Source organism: Lathamus discolor, chromosome 5 (assembly GCF_037157495.1).
Source record: "Lathamus discolor isolate bLatDis1 chromosome 5, bLatDis1.hap1, whole genome shotgun sequence".
Lineage (NCBI taxonomy): Eukaryota > Metazoa > Chordata > Aves > Psittaciformes > Psittacidae > Lathamus > Lathamus discolor.
Window position 1 is genome coordinate 11,066,183 of NC_088888.1, and position 17,693 is coordinate 11,083,875.

A 17,693-nucleotide genomic window follows, 5' to 3' on the forward strand; every position below is an offset into this window, starting at 1 on the left:
TCTCAACTCTGGGCTAGCAGTACATCTAACCAGCAGTTACTTCTCAACACTAACCTCCTGTAGAATATTAATGGAGGCAAAGCCCTGCTCCAGAGCCTGTGCCTGTTCTGCTTGTCCTAATGTCCTCAAGTACAGGGGATGCTTTAAACCAAGGCGCTGTAACTCAGCCAAGAGCTTCACAGCTCTGGCACCAGAGCACTAGTCCAAGTCCCTTCTTCTCCCCAGGCACTGCTGCTAGTGCCAGCTCTGAGGTGTTCTCTTCCCTTGTTGCACCACTGCCCTAGTCTACACAAGAGGGAAATCCCAAGGGCTCTCCTAACTCTTCCATCCCAACCACAAACCTGTTCTCATGAGGGTAACCAACTGCTGAAGCAAATTCCCATAGGGACTGCACAGAAGTCCACAGTGCTTGCACAGCAGTCCTATCATGGGGTACAATGCACAACACTCCACAAGAATAAGCCTGGAATGCAAATGGAGGGATTGGAAAAGGGCAAGGAAAGGGTCATTTAAGACTGACCCAAAACTATTTTGTGCATGCATTTTTCTTGGAGAAATGCAATATACAGTTGGATGGGGAATTTCCAAAATGAAATCAAAACTGTCTCATGGTGAAACAAAACCGAAATAACTTAGTGAAGGAAACCTAACGGGGGGGGGGGGGGGGAGAGAAGAAGAGGTGAGTGTGGAAGCATTTTCAGCTTTTTTTTTCTCTCTGAAACAGCAATTTTTGGCAAGAAAACCGTTAGTCCAAACCAAATAAAGGTGTTCTCCAAGGAAGGGACAAGACAGAAGCCATGTCTGCTCCTGACTGAGCTCCTGGGACTCTTGCTGGGAGGATGCCTGTCCCATGCAGATGCTCTCCCTACCCACTAGGAAGAGACACTGTGGAGCTGGGACAAGGAACAACTTGGAGAAATTAATCACAGCAGCAGGACATTTAATATTATACCATGTTGTTTGTTGGAACAGTCCAGAGTCACCAGGAGCCAGGCTCCAAGACACCGAGGTCCGATGAACTCCTCAGGTACCCACACTGCCAATCCTCTTTGCCCTGCAGACACCTTTAAGCCAAGAGCACATCTCAGGAATGGTTTCTGCTCGCTGTGCAGACAGGTGCCATAACTCACACTCCTCATACAGCTCTTTCAGATACAACTGCCTTTGCCCTTCAGGAAAGAAATGAGTAATACAGCCACTTAACTGACACATCCTCCTGCATTCAAAACACCCGCCTGTACATTTCCATCAGCTTCTCATGAGGTCTAGCTCAGTCCTCAGCTCCTTCCCAAGAGTTGCCTTCACCCTCCTCACTCAGGGGGGAAATAGCATTGAAAATCCACTGCTGCAGAGCAAGCACTGTCACATTTGCCATTCCCTACAGCATCCACACAACCAGCCCTGCTCCTGAAGAAACACCCATCTCCCCTTGCCCCAGCATCACTTCCCAGTACCGCTTTTAACGAAACCCCCTCACACTGCCTTTTCTCTGCACAGCCGCTCAAGATACAAAACTGCAGTGACTCACAGCACTTCAGATCCTGTCCCCTCGGTGACCACGAGGATCCAGAACCTGTGATTCCAGGGCAACCCAGGATCAGCTGAGTAAAAAGCTGAGCAGAGCCACTCTGGTGTCAGGGCAAGGAAGATATAGGACCTCCAAAACCAACAGTGTGGGAGTCCTTTGACCTTGATGCAGTTACCCTGGTGGTAACAATCACCCTCTGTCTCCGTAAAGGAGGCGATGTTGACTGACTGAACCCACGGCCACCAGCTCCAGGGAGTGATTAAGCAGGGCTTGGAGGGCAGAGCAGCATCACAGGCTGTCTCAGACATCAGAGCAAAATCCAGGGTTGGGTTGGGATCTCGACACTTGGAAGTCTCTCTCCTCCCCAGGGAGGCCCAGGGATCACGCTAAATCCCAGGACAAGCAACTGCAGAGCCAACAAGGACTGTGGCAGAAGATCTGTCACATCCGAGGAGTGAAGTACAGGCTCTTCAGGACAAGTGGATGTTGGTGTGACAGTCTGGCCATCACCCTGTGACCTGAGGTCACCAAACATATCAGCATCACCCAAGCAGCAGCACAGATCCTTGCTTGTGACACACATGGGTGAAGGTCTTCAGTCATCTCAGCAGTCATCCATCAGGGCAACAACACAGCAATACACAGACCTGCTACTGGCATAATTGACCAGTCCTGGAAAAGACGGCAGGCAGTAGGATTGCGAGGCTTTGGCAAGCATGCTTCAATGTGCACTAACCCCTGCTCTCATTTAGATGCGCTCTTTATGAGTGAATGAGCAATTAGACCCATAGTGTCTGCAAGACAGGAGAGATGGGTAATGCAAGACTCAAGCAACTTCAAAGCCTGTTACACAAACACAGGCAGCTGGGGGAGAAGAGCTGTGACCTACGTGCGCTGCAATCAAGGTTTGTAAATTATGTCAGCTCTTACAAAACGCTGGGCCAAGCCGGAGAGACAGGAGCCCCCGAGGGCTCAGTGGTTTCTGCAATGAGAGAAACCTGGGCTGATTTCAGAGCTGACCCGGTTTCAAGCAGGAAGCTGGAGCAGAGACCTCCTGTGGTCCCTTCCAACTTGAATTATTCTCTGATTCTATGAAGTGCCTGGTTTTGATTAATAGCTGTCTTGCTTTCCTTGCTTAGCTGCCAACAGCTGCAGATCTCAATACTCCCTGTTCTCTGTGCTACCTGAAAACAGTCTCTTTGGGTTTTGATCACATACCTGTTGCTTAAACCTCCTTGGAGTTTCAAATTCATCCAGAAGATGAGTACAAAATGCCTCTGTGTGGCGAGCACTCCAGACAGGCTGAATCTACAAAGTGCAGAACTGAGCTCTTTTGAGTGAAAGACTCAGATTTTGGCCCACCTATAGTCACAGATGGGTTAAGTTTAACCAAAAGGCACACAAAAGCCAGTGCTGGCCCAGCAGCAATGGGCAGCAAACTGGCCATCAGAACCATGAGGTGCTGGTACAGCTGCTTGACAGGGGCTGGGAGGCCAAAATAACTAGTGTGTATGTAGTAAGTGCACATCCTTACTCAAACTGCACCTCACCCTTACGTCTTTGGCCAGACGGGACCTTCCCAGTTTGCATCCTCTAACTTGTATTTTGGGCTTCATGCTTCAGTTCATCCAAAAGTTTCAGCTCTCCAGCAACACAGAAGTCTAAACTGTGAGTGACAGCAGGTATAAACTCCAGCACAACCAATATAGTGGGTTTTGATAAGGGCAGCTGCATACTAGGCCTTTTGTTAGCAGACAGCAAGTTTTCCCAGCTAGGGAAAATGACTGTACTTGTAACCAACCTGCATAACAAAGGTCTGAATTCCTGGAGGAATGAAGAGCTTGGAAACAGGATAACTATGATGAGAAGAAATAACAATGAAAGTTCCCGAGGAAAGTAAAATCAATTGCAGCATCACATGGCAACTCCCTTTTATATAGATGGTACGTCTGGATCTTAAGTGGTTGATCAGTGGCTGTCAATAGCACGGAGAGCAAGCTGGCTGCCCAAAGCTGTGTCTCTCACTGACTCTCAGCTGCCCAACTGCACCCATAGAAGATACAGAACATAAGGTATTTTCTCTCACATCACCAAACTGCGCTAGCTCTTTCTGTCATTGTCAAAGGGTTACCAGGTTGCACAGCAGAGGCATGAGCAATTCTCTCTCTTAAAACATTGCCCAGCCTGTGAAAGTCCCACAGGCCACAAAAGCCAGCTAATCAAAGGCAGAAACAAAACCTTGGCCAATACAGGCAGTCCTAGCTTATCCCCATGACGCACAACCTCTGCTCTACTTGATGGACAGTTCTCATATCTTCATCCAGAGATCTCAGCCTAAGGAACTGACGGAAAAACACAATGTAGAGTGCTAACCTCTTGGGGTCTGGTGTCCAAGAGACAAAAGCAATCATGCCACTTCCTAATTTCCTACTTCCATCTCAAATGTGTTTTCCACCATTAACTGCTCTGCTGCAGGGTCATGCTGTGCTCTAGTCTGTCACTAGAAATAAGGAAACCAAGACCAAAAGCATGGGGATCCCAGATCTTCCCTTACACAGCTAATTCAGCCTCAGCATATGCTCTGCAGGCAAGAGAGCCAGGGACAGCCTTCACACATGCAGGACTTTGCCCAAATGTGACAAGTCGCATTTTGTAATGAGATCACAAATGCCCTGGCTCTGCCCAGAGAACAGTGGTAACAGCTGGAGTAACAGATCAAGGGACAGAAAAACCCTTTGGGGTATTGCTGGCAGTCACGCAGCAGCTAATAACAAACCCCAAAAGCAAGAAGAGACCCGTAGCCCATTGCATCCGGCCACCTCCAGCCCTTGCAAGGTGCTGCCAGTCTGCTCGCTGCAGGGCATTATGCACTTCTTATGGGTGAGCACTCACAAGGGAGACCCAGCCCACACAGGAAGGTGCAGGACAGAGCAAAGCCAGCAGCACGCAGATGTGGGTGCATGAGGACATCTCCAGCTTTCACTAATGCTGAGATCAAAGATGTGGGAGCATTTGAACATTCTCTCTCCCCCATCCTCCTCACTTGGCTCCCTCCCTCACATCTTAGACTGTATCACTCCATCCATCCTCATGGAAAGAGGTCCACCCCACTGCACTCGAGACAGCTCTGCTCAGACATGCCCTGCTCCCTGCTGTCCCACCACCCCTCCATCCCAAGCAGATGCACCCAGCAGCACCAGGCACAGGGATTCCGTGTACACACACACCCGTATCTGCACCACTTCTTGCCCTGATCTACAAGTCAGCAACTCACAAGACACGGCCTGAATAAGCAAATTGTAAAAATAACAGAATCCCTCAGGACTTAGGCTGCATTATGCAAGGAACTGGATTAGCTCAGCTGCAATCCAGACACCACAGTGAGAAACGGATGGAGGCAGCAAATGAAAAGTCAACTGTAAACCGGGAAAACCTCTAGATTTGGTCCATCTGGGTAACGTCCCTGCAAACCTTCCTTCAAATTCAAAGTGTGTTTGGCCACCTGCACTAGGTACCTACTTGCTTTTGCCACGGATGGCAGAGCAGATCCCCACCTCTGTCCTGTCTGTGCAATAAGATGGGCTTTTCCACATGCCCTCAGACATTTAGTTCCTCCTTTGGGGACTCAAGAAACCAGCCAAGAAAGATAAGATGACTAAATCCCTATGTGGGGTACAAAATGCATTTTTAGCTGCTGAGACCCAGTGTTCACCTCAATTCATCTCAAAGTGGTTTTGGTCTAGTGGGCAAGGAAGTTGAAGGAAAACAAGGCAATGAGAAAAGTCCAAGGGGATCATAAACATGCTAAGCCAAAGGCAATGCTGTCAAAATCTACTTTTCTCCTCTTCAAATCTTCACTTCCAAGAAGATATTACAATATCCTCAGTGCACTTGACTGTTTGCCACTCCTGGGATGCAATCATCAACTCAGCCAAAAATGGAGCCACTTCAAAACCTGCCTGCAATACAGCTGCCCTCAAGCAATCTGCACATGGCTGACTACACATGCTTTCACTTGCTGCACACCAAACGCGTTTGCATGGGACACGGGGAAGGTGCATAGGGACAGAGGTAAGCAGTCAGCCCCACGTGCCTGTGGCCGTACACAGGTACCACACCTGGCAGAGGTTCCTCCCAGTCATCCCCATGCACTGCACAATCAGGTATTTTTGACCACCCCAACTAAAGGTGCTCCAACGTAAAGCTGAAGGTGCAGACTCTTCATCCTTGGGATGCACACTGCAATTAATGGGTCAAAATAACACTGTAGTGGTTCTGCTCCAGGACTGAAATCCTGACACATATGGACCTTGAGAATGCAAGACAGCAGCTCTCTGCCCTAGGGAAACATCGCAAGCATCACGTCTTCCCATCCCTCCATGAACACGTCCTATGAGCAGAGCAACTAGCCCTGGACAGCTCTCCTCTACAACAGACACTCTACAGCTGGCACTGCATGCGGGTTTAAGTGAAGAAACAAGAAGAAATCTTACAGCATGCGATGTTCCCCACAAAGGGAACAGGACAGAATATAAGGGCAGAGCTTTTCTAGAGGGCACAAGATAGTGTGATCCAGGTCCTGGGTTGCCAGGATGCTCATCTTCAGCAGACAGTGCAACGTCTGATATTCATACCTGCCAGTATCCCTGCCAGCCTTGCATTTCAATCGTAATTGGATTTTAGCAGCTGCTTTCTCTCTTTTAGATACATACCCCCCAAGCAGCTGTAAAATACAAGTTTAACTGGGCAGGTAGAGCCTCTTGCAAAGCACCTGGGACTTGGGGAAGGAGGCAGCTTCAGAAATTCAGAGGTTTAATGCCTTATGCCAGAATTTGAGAGGGCTCCATCCCTGGCCTTGCTGCTCCACTAGCTCTTGAGACAGCACTACTAAACTCTCGTCGGTGCTGCAGAGAAAAAAAGCAAGATGAATAGAGGAAAACAGGCAGCGGGGGTGCTTGAGGCTGGCTGACGTGATTTGCAATAGCTAGAGAGGTCTGCTGACGGCTCTTACCTCTCCTTCAGCAACTATCCTCTCATCTGCTCTCCTTGTCCCTGATTCCGCCTCTCTGCTTCACTCCGTCAGTGAGCACAAACCCCGGCTCAGGTTGGTGCTGGTTGTAACTCACAGTCCCAGCCTAACCTGGCAGCCACAACAGCATCTGCACATCTATTATACCCATTTGGGAGGTGGAGGTCAGCCTAGGCAGCATATGGAGCAACTGATGGCAAACACGGGAGCTCCCTGGGAGCTGTCTGCCACAGATGGAAAAAGCCCAGGAGCCATCATGACAAAACCTCCTGGCTGGAGGTGACGCATCCTCCCTGTCGGCTTTCCAAGCTGCTGAGCAGTACTGGAAACCTCAGCTCCTGTCCCGCTGTGAGCATGCCTGGCACTGACTTACTCCTGCTGCTTTGGTCCTGTGGTTTGTCGGTGGGAGTAGCAGAAGGTGGGATGTGGAGATGAGGTAATCCCAATGGCATGTGGCTACCATGAAGGAGAGGGACTAGCCATCCACTCCAGCAGCATCAGCTGGCGGCATGTGATGTGGATGTGTCACCTAGATCTGGGTCTGGCCTGCTGTGTAGTCAAGGGAATTTGTAACCTCTGACTTTTGGTGGGGATGAGATATTCCATCACAGAACCATACAAGGAGAACCGACATCCCTTTGAATGGTCCAAGGGCTTAGTCAACATGCGACCAGGAACATCATTAATGGCAGTGCAATACAGGCAGGTCACCAGGAGCAACGCTGCAGCTGTGAGGTCTCCCAGGACAAGGAACAAGATGTAGTCAGCAGAAGCCATGACACTTCCCTGGCTGAAACCACCCACAAACCAAGCACAAGCTTGCAGCCCTGTGCTGGCCAGAGGCAGGCAAAGAGAGCCCCCACGGCTTCTCCAGCTCAGATTCCTTAGAGCACTGCAATTCTTCTCCATCTGAAACTATTCCACTGGCTGCGATCTAAAAACAAAATCAATCCAGCAAATATTGCTAAGCAACTGGCTGTCAGTGCCACATCCCACCCTGCCGAAAGTATTTGCCCTCTCCGAGGCCTTCTGGCAAGGAGCTTGCTGCTCAGCCCTTGCCAGATTTTGTATATTCAGATCTGTTTGGCAAGTCCAGATGCTCGGCTGGATTAGCAAAGAAAACTCCATGAAATCTTCTGCAACCGTCCTGGTGAAAAACATCCCACAGAGAAGCTGTAAGGAGCAGCATTCCCATGTCCCAGACCCTGGATCATGATTATGAGGTGCTGGTCTCAGGGCATTACTATGGTCTGCAGGTCTGTGAGTCTTGATGCTGCTACTTGTCATACAGAAGAGAGAATAAACGGAGAACAAACATGCTGAAAACCTGGTTGCGGAGCAAGCTGCTTTGGGCAACAACATCTGGCTGGGAGGCTGAGGAGAACCTGCTTGCCCATAGTGATGAACTGAAGAGCTAGGTGAGACCCTCTCCAAAGTCTCCTGACCCCTCATGTGAGCTGGGCATGAGCCCCCCAGCATGGTGGTGCCCCTTGGTGTGGGGTCTGTGCTAGGATGTACCCCAAGGTCAGCTGGAGCAGAACTGAGGTCCCACTCTATGTGTTCCACCTCAGTCAAGCTTGAGCACGTCCAGTCTGGCTCACACAAAGCAGACCGAGCCAGGTTTGCCATTGAACCCAAGTCTCTAAGTACAGCCTCCAGCAGGTCACGCAGCTCTGAGGGCTTCCCATCTCTCCTATTAGCCTGGTCCACTGTACTCTGCTCTCCCCTTCACAGGAGGGACCTCTCCCAGTTAGCCCCGTTCTGGACTGCCTTTACATGTTCTTGCACTGCCATTGGCAACAAGCGGGCCGTGCTCATCCATGCTCTCCCATCCAGCTCCCAGGTTGCACAGTAACGACTGAGCATCACTTGTGGCACCTCCTGGGACACCTCTGCCCTGAGCAAGCATCAGCTTTCCAGAGAGGGCTTAGCTCTGCACCTTCCTCTCCCCATTGACCACTATGCTCAGACCCTTCTCCCTGCTCCATCCTCCCCATCAGCGCCTGCCTCCCCCATATCTCCCAACAGCCCCGTTTCTTCTGTGGCCACTCTAATGCTCGGTTAATGGTGCGCCATCCGCAGCGTTCTTCAGACATATTCAATAAATCAGAATCCAATTACCGGGTTAAGGAAATTGGAAGCAAATGCAATTAGCTCCAGCCCCTCCCTCATGCTGTGCCCTTGCTTCCTCCTTAATGAGAACTTTTCTCTTGCAGGAGCACTCCGTGCCGCATCCGCCCGCCCAGGAACAAGGTTGCTGCCACCACACAGCAGGGATACAGTGAGGGGGCAGATGAGTTGATCTTCCCTTTTAATAGGGCAGGTGGTTAATATCCCTGGCATTAATTCTCTCCAGGAATAGCACACTCGCTCTGTGCTCAGCTATAACTGGCGTCCATCAGGGCTGACAGCTCCTCTCTGGAGAAAGGAGCATCTGGTCCTTACTACGAAGAGGAGCTAAAAGAATAAATAAATAAATAAATAAGCACAAGGCTTGCTATAGGAATGGAGATCTGGTGCTGCTTCAGCACTTCAGCCTGAGTGCTGCTTTTGGACCGGAATAGGGGAAATGCAGAGCTGGATCAGATGCTGGGAGCTGAGTTGCTCTGACCTGGGAGCAAGATGCTGTGGCTGGGTCTAGGACAGAGCTCCCACCAGAGCGGTATGTCCCCGAAAAGGACGTCCAGGAGCAGGCAAGTGAGGACGCCTGCTGCCAGGAGGCTGGGATGTAATGCCAGGCACAGCTCCTTGGGAAGCACCAGCTGTGGGCTGGGGATCACCAATGGGGGCCAGGCGTATGCTGTCCCCTCAGAGGACAAGGAGGAAAACTGCATCAAGGGAACCTTGGGAGTATTTTCTACACCAGCATCACTCTATCCAGCAGATCAACAATTAACCCCACCAACCATCAACAGCCTGCAGCTGCAAAGGGCAGCTCTTCCTTTTTGGCCTCTTGCAAGAGGTCCTTTGGGCTCCAAAGGATATTTTTGACTCTGATGGCGCTAGTGGCTAGTAACCTAACAAGTTCTTACCTTCCTCTCCCCCTCAATTAGCAATAATCCCTTAGTTCTTACATTAGCTCCTCTCTCTGCTGAGCAAAATAAGTTCTCAACAGTTATTTTATCTCCCTTGCACTGTACCACTGCCTCATCTGCAGAGCAAGAGTGCACAGCAACAGTTAAGACTTTGCCTATTGTAGAGATGCATTCTCACGTACCCATTACTTTTCTGAAGGAACAAAAAAATAGAAAGCTTCTCCTTTCTTTTCCTGTGGTCCTGGAATAATTTATACAGGTTTTAATGAACAGGTTTAGGGCTTCCAGACATGCCAAGAATTCAAGCAAAGTGAAAGATTCAATCCTAAAAATACAACCCAGGCAAAACCAGTGCAAGTGCACCCACGGGGCATGAGTGAAGTGCCCACCTAGCATCCTAAAACCACGTCCCTGAGGGGGAATGAGTCTATGCACCCATGTAATAGAGTTTAATGAGGAAGATCAGGAGAAACCAGGGGGAGGCAGAACCTGTGATGACGGGTGTCGCGGACAGCACGGTCACTGGGGATCCTCTCGCTCTCCCGCTGGTTAAAGGCATGGAGCCGGTACGGGTCCTCGCCGCCCTTCCACCTCCGGGCGCTCAGGTACCTCCGCTCTTCAAACTGATCCCAAAGGTCGTCCCAGTCCACGTCCGAGCCCTGCACGCACAAAGTCAGCCCCATTAGAGAGAGAAGAGACCAGAGGACACTTGACCCCGCTCCAGAGGTCCTCCCAAGCCCCACCGGAGGTCAGTCAGCCCTGCAGCAGAGGTAGGCATCACAACAGCAGGCTAACAAGGAGCTTCATTAGGTCTTCAGGGTTTGATTTTTCCTTAGGTCTTGAAACAGCACGTCAAAGAGAGCCTGCCGATTTGAATTTAAAATGACTAATTGGAAACCAGATTCGGGTCCCTGGTGGATCCAGAGAGACAGCACAGGCTCAAGAAATATAAAGCACAAAGGTCTTGTTAGGGTTTTGATCTTCCTCCAGCCACAAAACAAAGGTATTTTACACCCCCATCGCCCCTGTAACCCTTCAGGCAGGAATGAGCAGTAACCCTTCAGGCAGGACAGAAGCAGTTTTGTCAAGCACAATCCCGTGTTTCCACATCCATACCCTGCCCTAGGGCTCACTCAAGCAACAGGACCCTGAAATGAGGGGGCCGTCATCCTCCCAGCCCAATTTTGGTCTATCTTTGCTACAACAGGTCTCTCACTGAGGACTTCAGCCCTACTGCAGGAAGAAGGGCAGGCAACCTTGTGCCCCTGTGGTCCCCCACCTCAAAAAGGATGGAGGAGCTGTATTTGGAGTTACTCGACAGCTCCGACAGCCATCAGAGGGTTTAGGCTTCCCTTGGCAGCTTGGTGCCATCAGGAGGTTTAAGCATCCCTCAGCAGCATGATGCTGTCAGGGGGTTTAAGCATTCCTTGGCAGCCAGCGAGCACAATGCAGCACTGATAAAATCTCATCGTTACAGCAGCACAACCTCTTTGATCTCAGCCTACCTGTAACACAGAGAGATGCAAACATCTACAGACATCTCAGCCCTAAAGAAAATTGTGATCTTATCCAATAATTGATCTTTTCTTCTTTTCTTCCTTTACCCCCCCCTTCAATTCACACCATCTCAAAACTGATTTTCCCTGCTAATATCGCAAAATGAAGCTTTTGAAATGGGTGATTTTTATCCTGTAATTGATTTTACTTGCATCTGGCAGTGCATTTTCTCTAGTCACAGGGAGGGGAGGAGGGAGCACCAGCTCCTGCAAGTGAATCACAGCAGGACCAAGCCAGGCACCTCCAGCCAGATGATGCCCCACACTGCCCTGGGTCACAGCAACACAAGCACCCCCAAATATCCAACAGAGCCCAGGGATGCCAAGGTTTACAGATACAGGGTTGTATACATCCTCCCCCAGTGTGACCCCATGGTCTTCTCAGGAGCAACTCCAGCACTTAACCCCACTGCAGGAAGATAAGAAGAAACCCCCAAGCCACCATCCATACTAGGAGAAAGCTATCTTGGACTAGAGTGAGGTGTACCTGCCCATGGCAGGGGGCTGGAACTTGATGATCTTAAGGTCCTTTCCAACCCAAACTGTTCTATGATTCTATGGACTGGGAGAAAGTTGTTCAAGGCTGGGAGAAAGTTATGAAACCAGTAAGGTCACTACGGGAGGTTTATGAGGAGGATGGATGTAACCTGCCTGCGGGCTTTCGGGAGGACCGACGTACACAGGGTGATAAATATTCTTTATGCTTTTTCTAAGGCATCTTGCAAAAGGAGATTTACTGCGGCAGTAAAAGAGGAGGGGAAAGTGAGCCGATTGCATCACCCAGACACCGGCAGCCTGACATTGGTAAGTCTTCAGGATGACCCCGGGAGGCCGGGTGCTGTTAGAACAACCGCCACGGAGCTGCAGTCCCTTAATTTTAATGCTGTGAAGAAAAGTTGGTTCTACCAAACTTAGTAAGGAGATAAACGGCTTTTTAAAGTGGCCACACGGCACTCTGAGGTGTTGGATGTGTGTATATGTTTTATGTTTTCTTAAATCAGTTAAACCCAATGGCCTTGGATCAGCCAGATCCAGGCAAGTGTCTGACAGCTGGCAGATTCCCATGGGCAGCCATGGCATCAGGGAAAGTGGAGCTTCTGCACATGCTATAAGGGCAGCAAGGCTCTGGTCAGGCCAGCAGGAGCATGGGATTGGTCCACTAGAGAGTCCTGCCACATACCTAAAGGGCTGGGACAACTTTTCCCCAGCATCCATCTAATCCCATTACCATCCTCTTAGTGGGGGGTCCCAGTGGTAAATGGATACATGGAATTTACCAGTGGCTCATCCCACGGCATTTGTTTCTCATCCTGTCCCGGATATACTTTGCGTCCAAGGGTTGCATTCTTGGTTCACACTGCAGTGAATAACTAATAGCCCCATAAAATCTCTACCTGAAAGACATCAGCCCACCTCGATTCACTCAGGCTCTCCCTTTTGGGTTGAGGAAAGCTGTAAGTAGGATGATTCCTAAATATCAGGTAGCTAAATACATATCTGAGATCAAGAGCAAATAGATGCTCCTGAGAGACTGGAGATTAAAGGGTTATTTTAACCATTATCTGGCCACAAAACAAGCTCAGGGACCGGGTTAAGTTTCTCAGCCAGAAGTAGGTATCTGGCTTTGGCCATCTGCTTCCAATCCACATCTCCTAAATCTTCTAGGTGTTCTCCAGCTTTACAATGCAAACTTCCCTACAAGGCTAACTGAAATCAGAGCAGGATGCTCACACACACACCCCAACCTCTCTGCACAAAACAGAGAAAGTGAGGCATTGTCCTCAGATGAAGAGCTCCCCACTTACGCAAGTGGTGGGAGGCAGAAGACATCCCCGATCTGCACACAGGGACTCCCCTGCTCCTTGGTGCCTGACTAGGGACAGGGAATGCCAGTTAAAGTGTAAGGAGGAATCCCCTTCAGTCACCCAGAGACAGCGCATTGGTCACGGGTTACTGGGTACAATCTTCATTATAATATTTCCGCCATGTATTATCACCTCTTCCTCACACCAGAATCCTGTCTTGGGAGTTATTTAACTGATGTGCTGAAATCTAAATTTAATTTATTATGATATAACTCACTTTAGAAGCCAAATTACCCTGCACTAGAAAAGGATCAAGTCAATACTCCACTTGCCTTCCTATTTATCTTCTATAGCGCTCCTCTCTCCAAGTTTCATATTCATTTTCTCTCATGTACTAGTAATAAATTTTCATTTTTTTTTCCCTTGGAATTAGGTAATTTCTCTTTCAACATTGCAGTTTAATGGCTGGTATTAATTATGGGAAACACAGTCAATGCTTAAGAGAGTTTGAGAGACTCAACGAGTCTGCTGGAAAGAGAGGAAAATGATATCCAAGAGGTAGTCATCCACCCTCGGCCAGCAAGCACCACCCTGCATTGAGGGCATCCCGGGGGGCTCAATGGGAGAGATCCCCCAGGCAAAGAGGCACAGACAAAACTCAATGAGGAGAGGATTTTCTATGTCACATCAGCACATAGCTAAGAGCTTATCCACCAGCTCACTAAAACCACCTGCTAAAAACACCCCGAAAAGCTACCTGCCACCTCACGGGCAAAGGGCAAACAGCAAACCCTTGGAGCAAGCACGGATGCAGCTTTTCACTGCAACTGTACATCAAAGACTGAAAGCCTCTCGGTGTAAAGATGTAATTCATCATCTGCCTCTTAAATCATGGCTCGGAAACAAGAAAAAAAGCGAAAAAAATACCAAAAAAACCCAAGGAGCGGTGCTGCAAGGGGAAAGCGGGTCATTAGCAGTAAAACTACAATTTTCTGGCAACTGCTAATGCCTTGTTTATGTGGATTTCTGCAAATATGACATTTTAATGGCATAATAATTGTGTGATTACAGTACAGCAGGGATCGCTGGAGCGGGAAGGAGGAATGAGCAACCCAGCCGGCTTCTGCTACGGGCCCGCAGTGTCACCACAGGATGCTCTGTCCCTCCTGCCTGCACCTACTGGGTAGGTCACACTAGTCCCCAGGGCCAGGATGCATCTGCCCAGGAAGAAAAGGAGAGGGTGGCACAAGCCAAAAGTGGGCTCTGGTTCACTTTCTTCTTTTGCAGCACTGTTGTAAAATTAAGAACTTAAGCCTTGGCTAAAATTAATGCTATTTTCCTTTTAGAGATGCTGGGTGTTGCCGTTAGACCAAGGTGGATCAGACCAGCACCAAGTGGAAAAAACTCATCCCTGCATAATATGTGACCAAACCTGACCAATGCCTCCATCCTGCCTTCAAAGAACTCAGGCATTAAGAAAAGGAGGAGAGGAGAAATAAAGAAATATATCAGCCAAGCAAAAGGTCCTATAAACAAGCAAAAACTCTAGAAACTCGGATGCTGTGCAACATGTTGCTGCCCAGCCAAGCTCGGTCGCTCCTCTGCCTGCAAAGGTTGGAGCAAGCGTGCGTGTTCGGCACAGCTCCGGAGCACTGGAGGTGGAGGGCAATGTTTCAGCAGGAATTGCAACCAGGCATTATACAAATGAGATTTAAATGTCTCACTGAAGCTCAGATCCCCCGCAAGCAGCAGGTTCAATTATAGAGCTGTTACTGGCCGAGGCACTAATGCAATCTGAAAGGATTATAATACTTCAGACAGGGTAGGGCTCATCCCTCCTGGTCCCCTGATTCCAGCACTGAGAGGGTCAGCAGCCCCAGAGGGGAAAGAAGCAGGGCAGCATCATGGTGCCTCAGTCCTCTTCCCTGTCTCCCTGAACAGCCCAGATGTGCGCTGAGGTACGAGATCCTCGAGTTGAACTTTGGTGTAGTTTTCCCAACGCCAGTGCCCAGCAGCCTGGCTTAGCCCTGTGTGCACACTGCTGCACATCCCAGTGGCCTCATCCCCAAGATACAGTGGGGAGACAGACAGAGAGCACCATGGCCATGCTCTTTGTCCTGTCTGAAAAGCATCAGACAGTGCCAAAATCAGGCTGCAAGCCTCTGGAGAACAAGCTTCATACTCATCTTGCAGCACAACCTTCAGTACATCGGGTACCACTCAGCAGCAAGCAAGCACCAACCCTGGAAGGGTCCTTTCTCTTATCCGCCTTCCCCAAACTACATAGCCCCCAAGCCAATCAACCACTTAAATACAAACTTAAGCAACTCCAGGCATTCAGAGGAGCCCACAGAAATCCCTGTTTAAATGCTTGAAGTTAAGTACTTGCTTAAGTGCTTCACTGGCTCAGCGCAGTCATCTCCGGCTTTGTGCTGACACCAACCACACACGGGAAATGGAGGAAGCTCTGGGCCCTGGCTATCATCCACCCTTAGGTTTCTGCTCCATTCAGATTTCAGTTCCAGTTCCTTTATTTGAGAGCCAAGAAACTGCCCTTCCTCCTGACAGGTACCTGGGCACAACACCGAGGCGCACCTTCATGGCGGGTCCTCTGGGGCTCCACAAGGAAACACAGCAGATCCATGTCTGCAAGGATACCAGCCCGCTCCAAGGAGGACTGTCATCTCCCTCTACTTAGAGGTGATTTACTGCCTCTCAAGGAAGATGTGAGCCTGCTCTGACCCCACTTGCTGAGGAAGAAAGGAAAAAACCCATAGAAATAACCCTAAATAAAATCTTGATATGGATAACTAATTAAAGCAAAGCACTTCTCCAGCAAAGCCCTGAGGTCCCTGGAGATGCTCTGAGCATTCACCACTAGGCTTCTTGATGCCGCTGACCTTTCCCTGCTCACACACATCACAGGCATGCTGCTCCATCTCCAAAGAACAGAACATCGCCTTGTCCTCTGCCAGCTTCACAGGGAATGCAAGTCCCTGAGCACCTTCTGATAGGTCCTTCCCACTTTCTCCCAAGTAGGAGAAAGGCCGCGCTATCAGCACCTTTGCTGCCCTCCTTGCCTGCTGCCCAGTTTCCTTTACCTGTCTCCCTCCAACCCTCCTTCTCTAATGCCCACTCCTGTGTGGGAATTGTCTGGGTTTCTCCTGTGGTGCACGCAGATGTTTATGTAACCAAGACCCCTACTGCATCAGGAAACAGGACTGATAAAGGCTGGCAAGTGGCCATGGAACAAGACTTAACATTTAGGAACTAGGAGATGACAGACTTCAAGACCTACATCTGTAAACACTGCCTGGATGGAAGCATCCCTATCCAGGCTCTGGAAAAGGCACTGAAGACAGTGTCTTCCTCATATCATTCCCACACTCAACTAGCATCAGCACAGGCTGTCAGGCACTGATTCAGTGCAAGGAGCTGACCCAGGGGTCTGGCATCTGACCCATCGTGAAGTGTATCACAGCTAGAACCATCTCTTTGTGTATCTTCTTGCCTGTGTCTGTGGTAGACGATATACAGGGTCTGAAACACTCTCCAGAGGCTTAAATCTGCCAAAAGTCTCCAGCCAAATACAATGGCGTGAAAAGCCACCAGAGGATTATTGATGCTTTTTCCAATAAGGGCACCAAAGATTTAACTGCAAAACAGATGGCCAGGGCAGCCACCAAAATGGGGAATTTATTTGCAAATCAGGAGCAGGGGACTCCAAGTTGCAAGGAGGAAAAGAAGACAGATTCATTGCTTTGATGAAAAGCCAAATGTTGTTTCCAGGCCTTCCCTTAGGAGAAAGCAAGTCAGCTCGCAGTTCACACCACGCTTATCAGCGACTGCTTGCTGCTCCAGAGCCAGGTTAAAATATACCCTCACCTCCCACCGGCCGCCTGGGCCTGAGCTTCACATGTAGATGATGCTCGTCTCCACTGTAGCACAGGCCACTGTCCTGCCTCTATTGAAGAGACAATGAATGCTGCTGGCAAGCGTTGCACACCCCAGCCATGTCCCAAGGAATTCCCATGGTGATTCCCATCATGCTGAGGAACCTTCTGCCTCCCTGTGATGATGGACAGTAGTGCAGGATCCAGGACACTGACCTCTAGAAACAATATCCAGCTACAGAATCCCCTGTGATCCTCCCACTTGGAAGGATGCTCTTCCTCCTCAGACCCCAAAAGCAGGTGTGTACAGCAGCACCTCGCTGTGTAAAGAACAGACTTAATTCCTTAAAGTGATAAATTAGCCAGTACGATAGCCTGACATATGAAGACAAATCCTGTACAATTAAAAAGGGAAGGAAGACGATTATATCCTCCTGGAGAATACTGCTGCCTGCTTCTGTTTTATTTATATGTTACACTGTATAATGAGCTGAATATTTAGGAGGTCAGCACAAACCAAGCTGCTGACTGGACAAAAGAGAGGACCCAGCTCTGTCTGTGCCAGGAGCCAAGCAGAAGGATGGAGAGGACTTTTGGTCTTCTCCTCTTCCCCCTGCCTGCAGCAACACTGAGATGCTGCGGGGATGCTCAGTTAACTGCTCACCTTCAATTGCTTGTGCTCAGGCTGCATTGGTCTTCCCAAGCCTCTATCAGAAAAGGCTGAGGTCTCCATCCTCCCCTCAGCCCCGCAAGAAAGGATGAGCAAAATCAGCCCAAGCTTGTTGGCATCTGTGAACTCTTCTAGTGGGTCTGCATATGGTAATTCTGGGCAGCAAACAAGATCATA

The 17,693-nt window shown here is 49.5% G+C and overlaps 1 protein-coding gene across 3 annotated transcripts in view; it reads right to left on the reverse strand.

Moving 5' to 3' along the window:
* The window catches only part of LOC136014752 (polypeptide N-acetylgalactosaminyltransferase 14-like), a 134,339-nt gene that overhangs the window by 48,140 nt on the left and 68,506 nt on the right, over positions 1–17,693 (reverse strand). For all 3 annotated transcript variants that reach the window (XM_065679732.1, XM_065679735.1, XM_065679733.1), the window contains one exon: positions 10,082–10,251. In XM_065679732.1, coding sequence (XP_065535804.1) covers positions 10,082–10,251 — 170 coding nt within the window. The remainder of the gene's footprint in view (positions 1–10,081; positions 10,252–17,693) is intronic.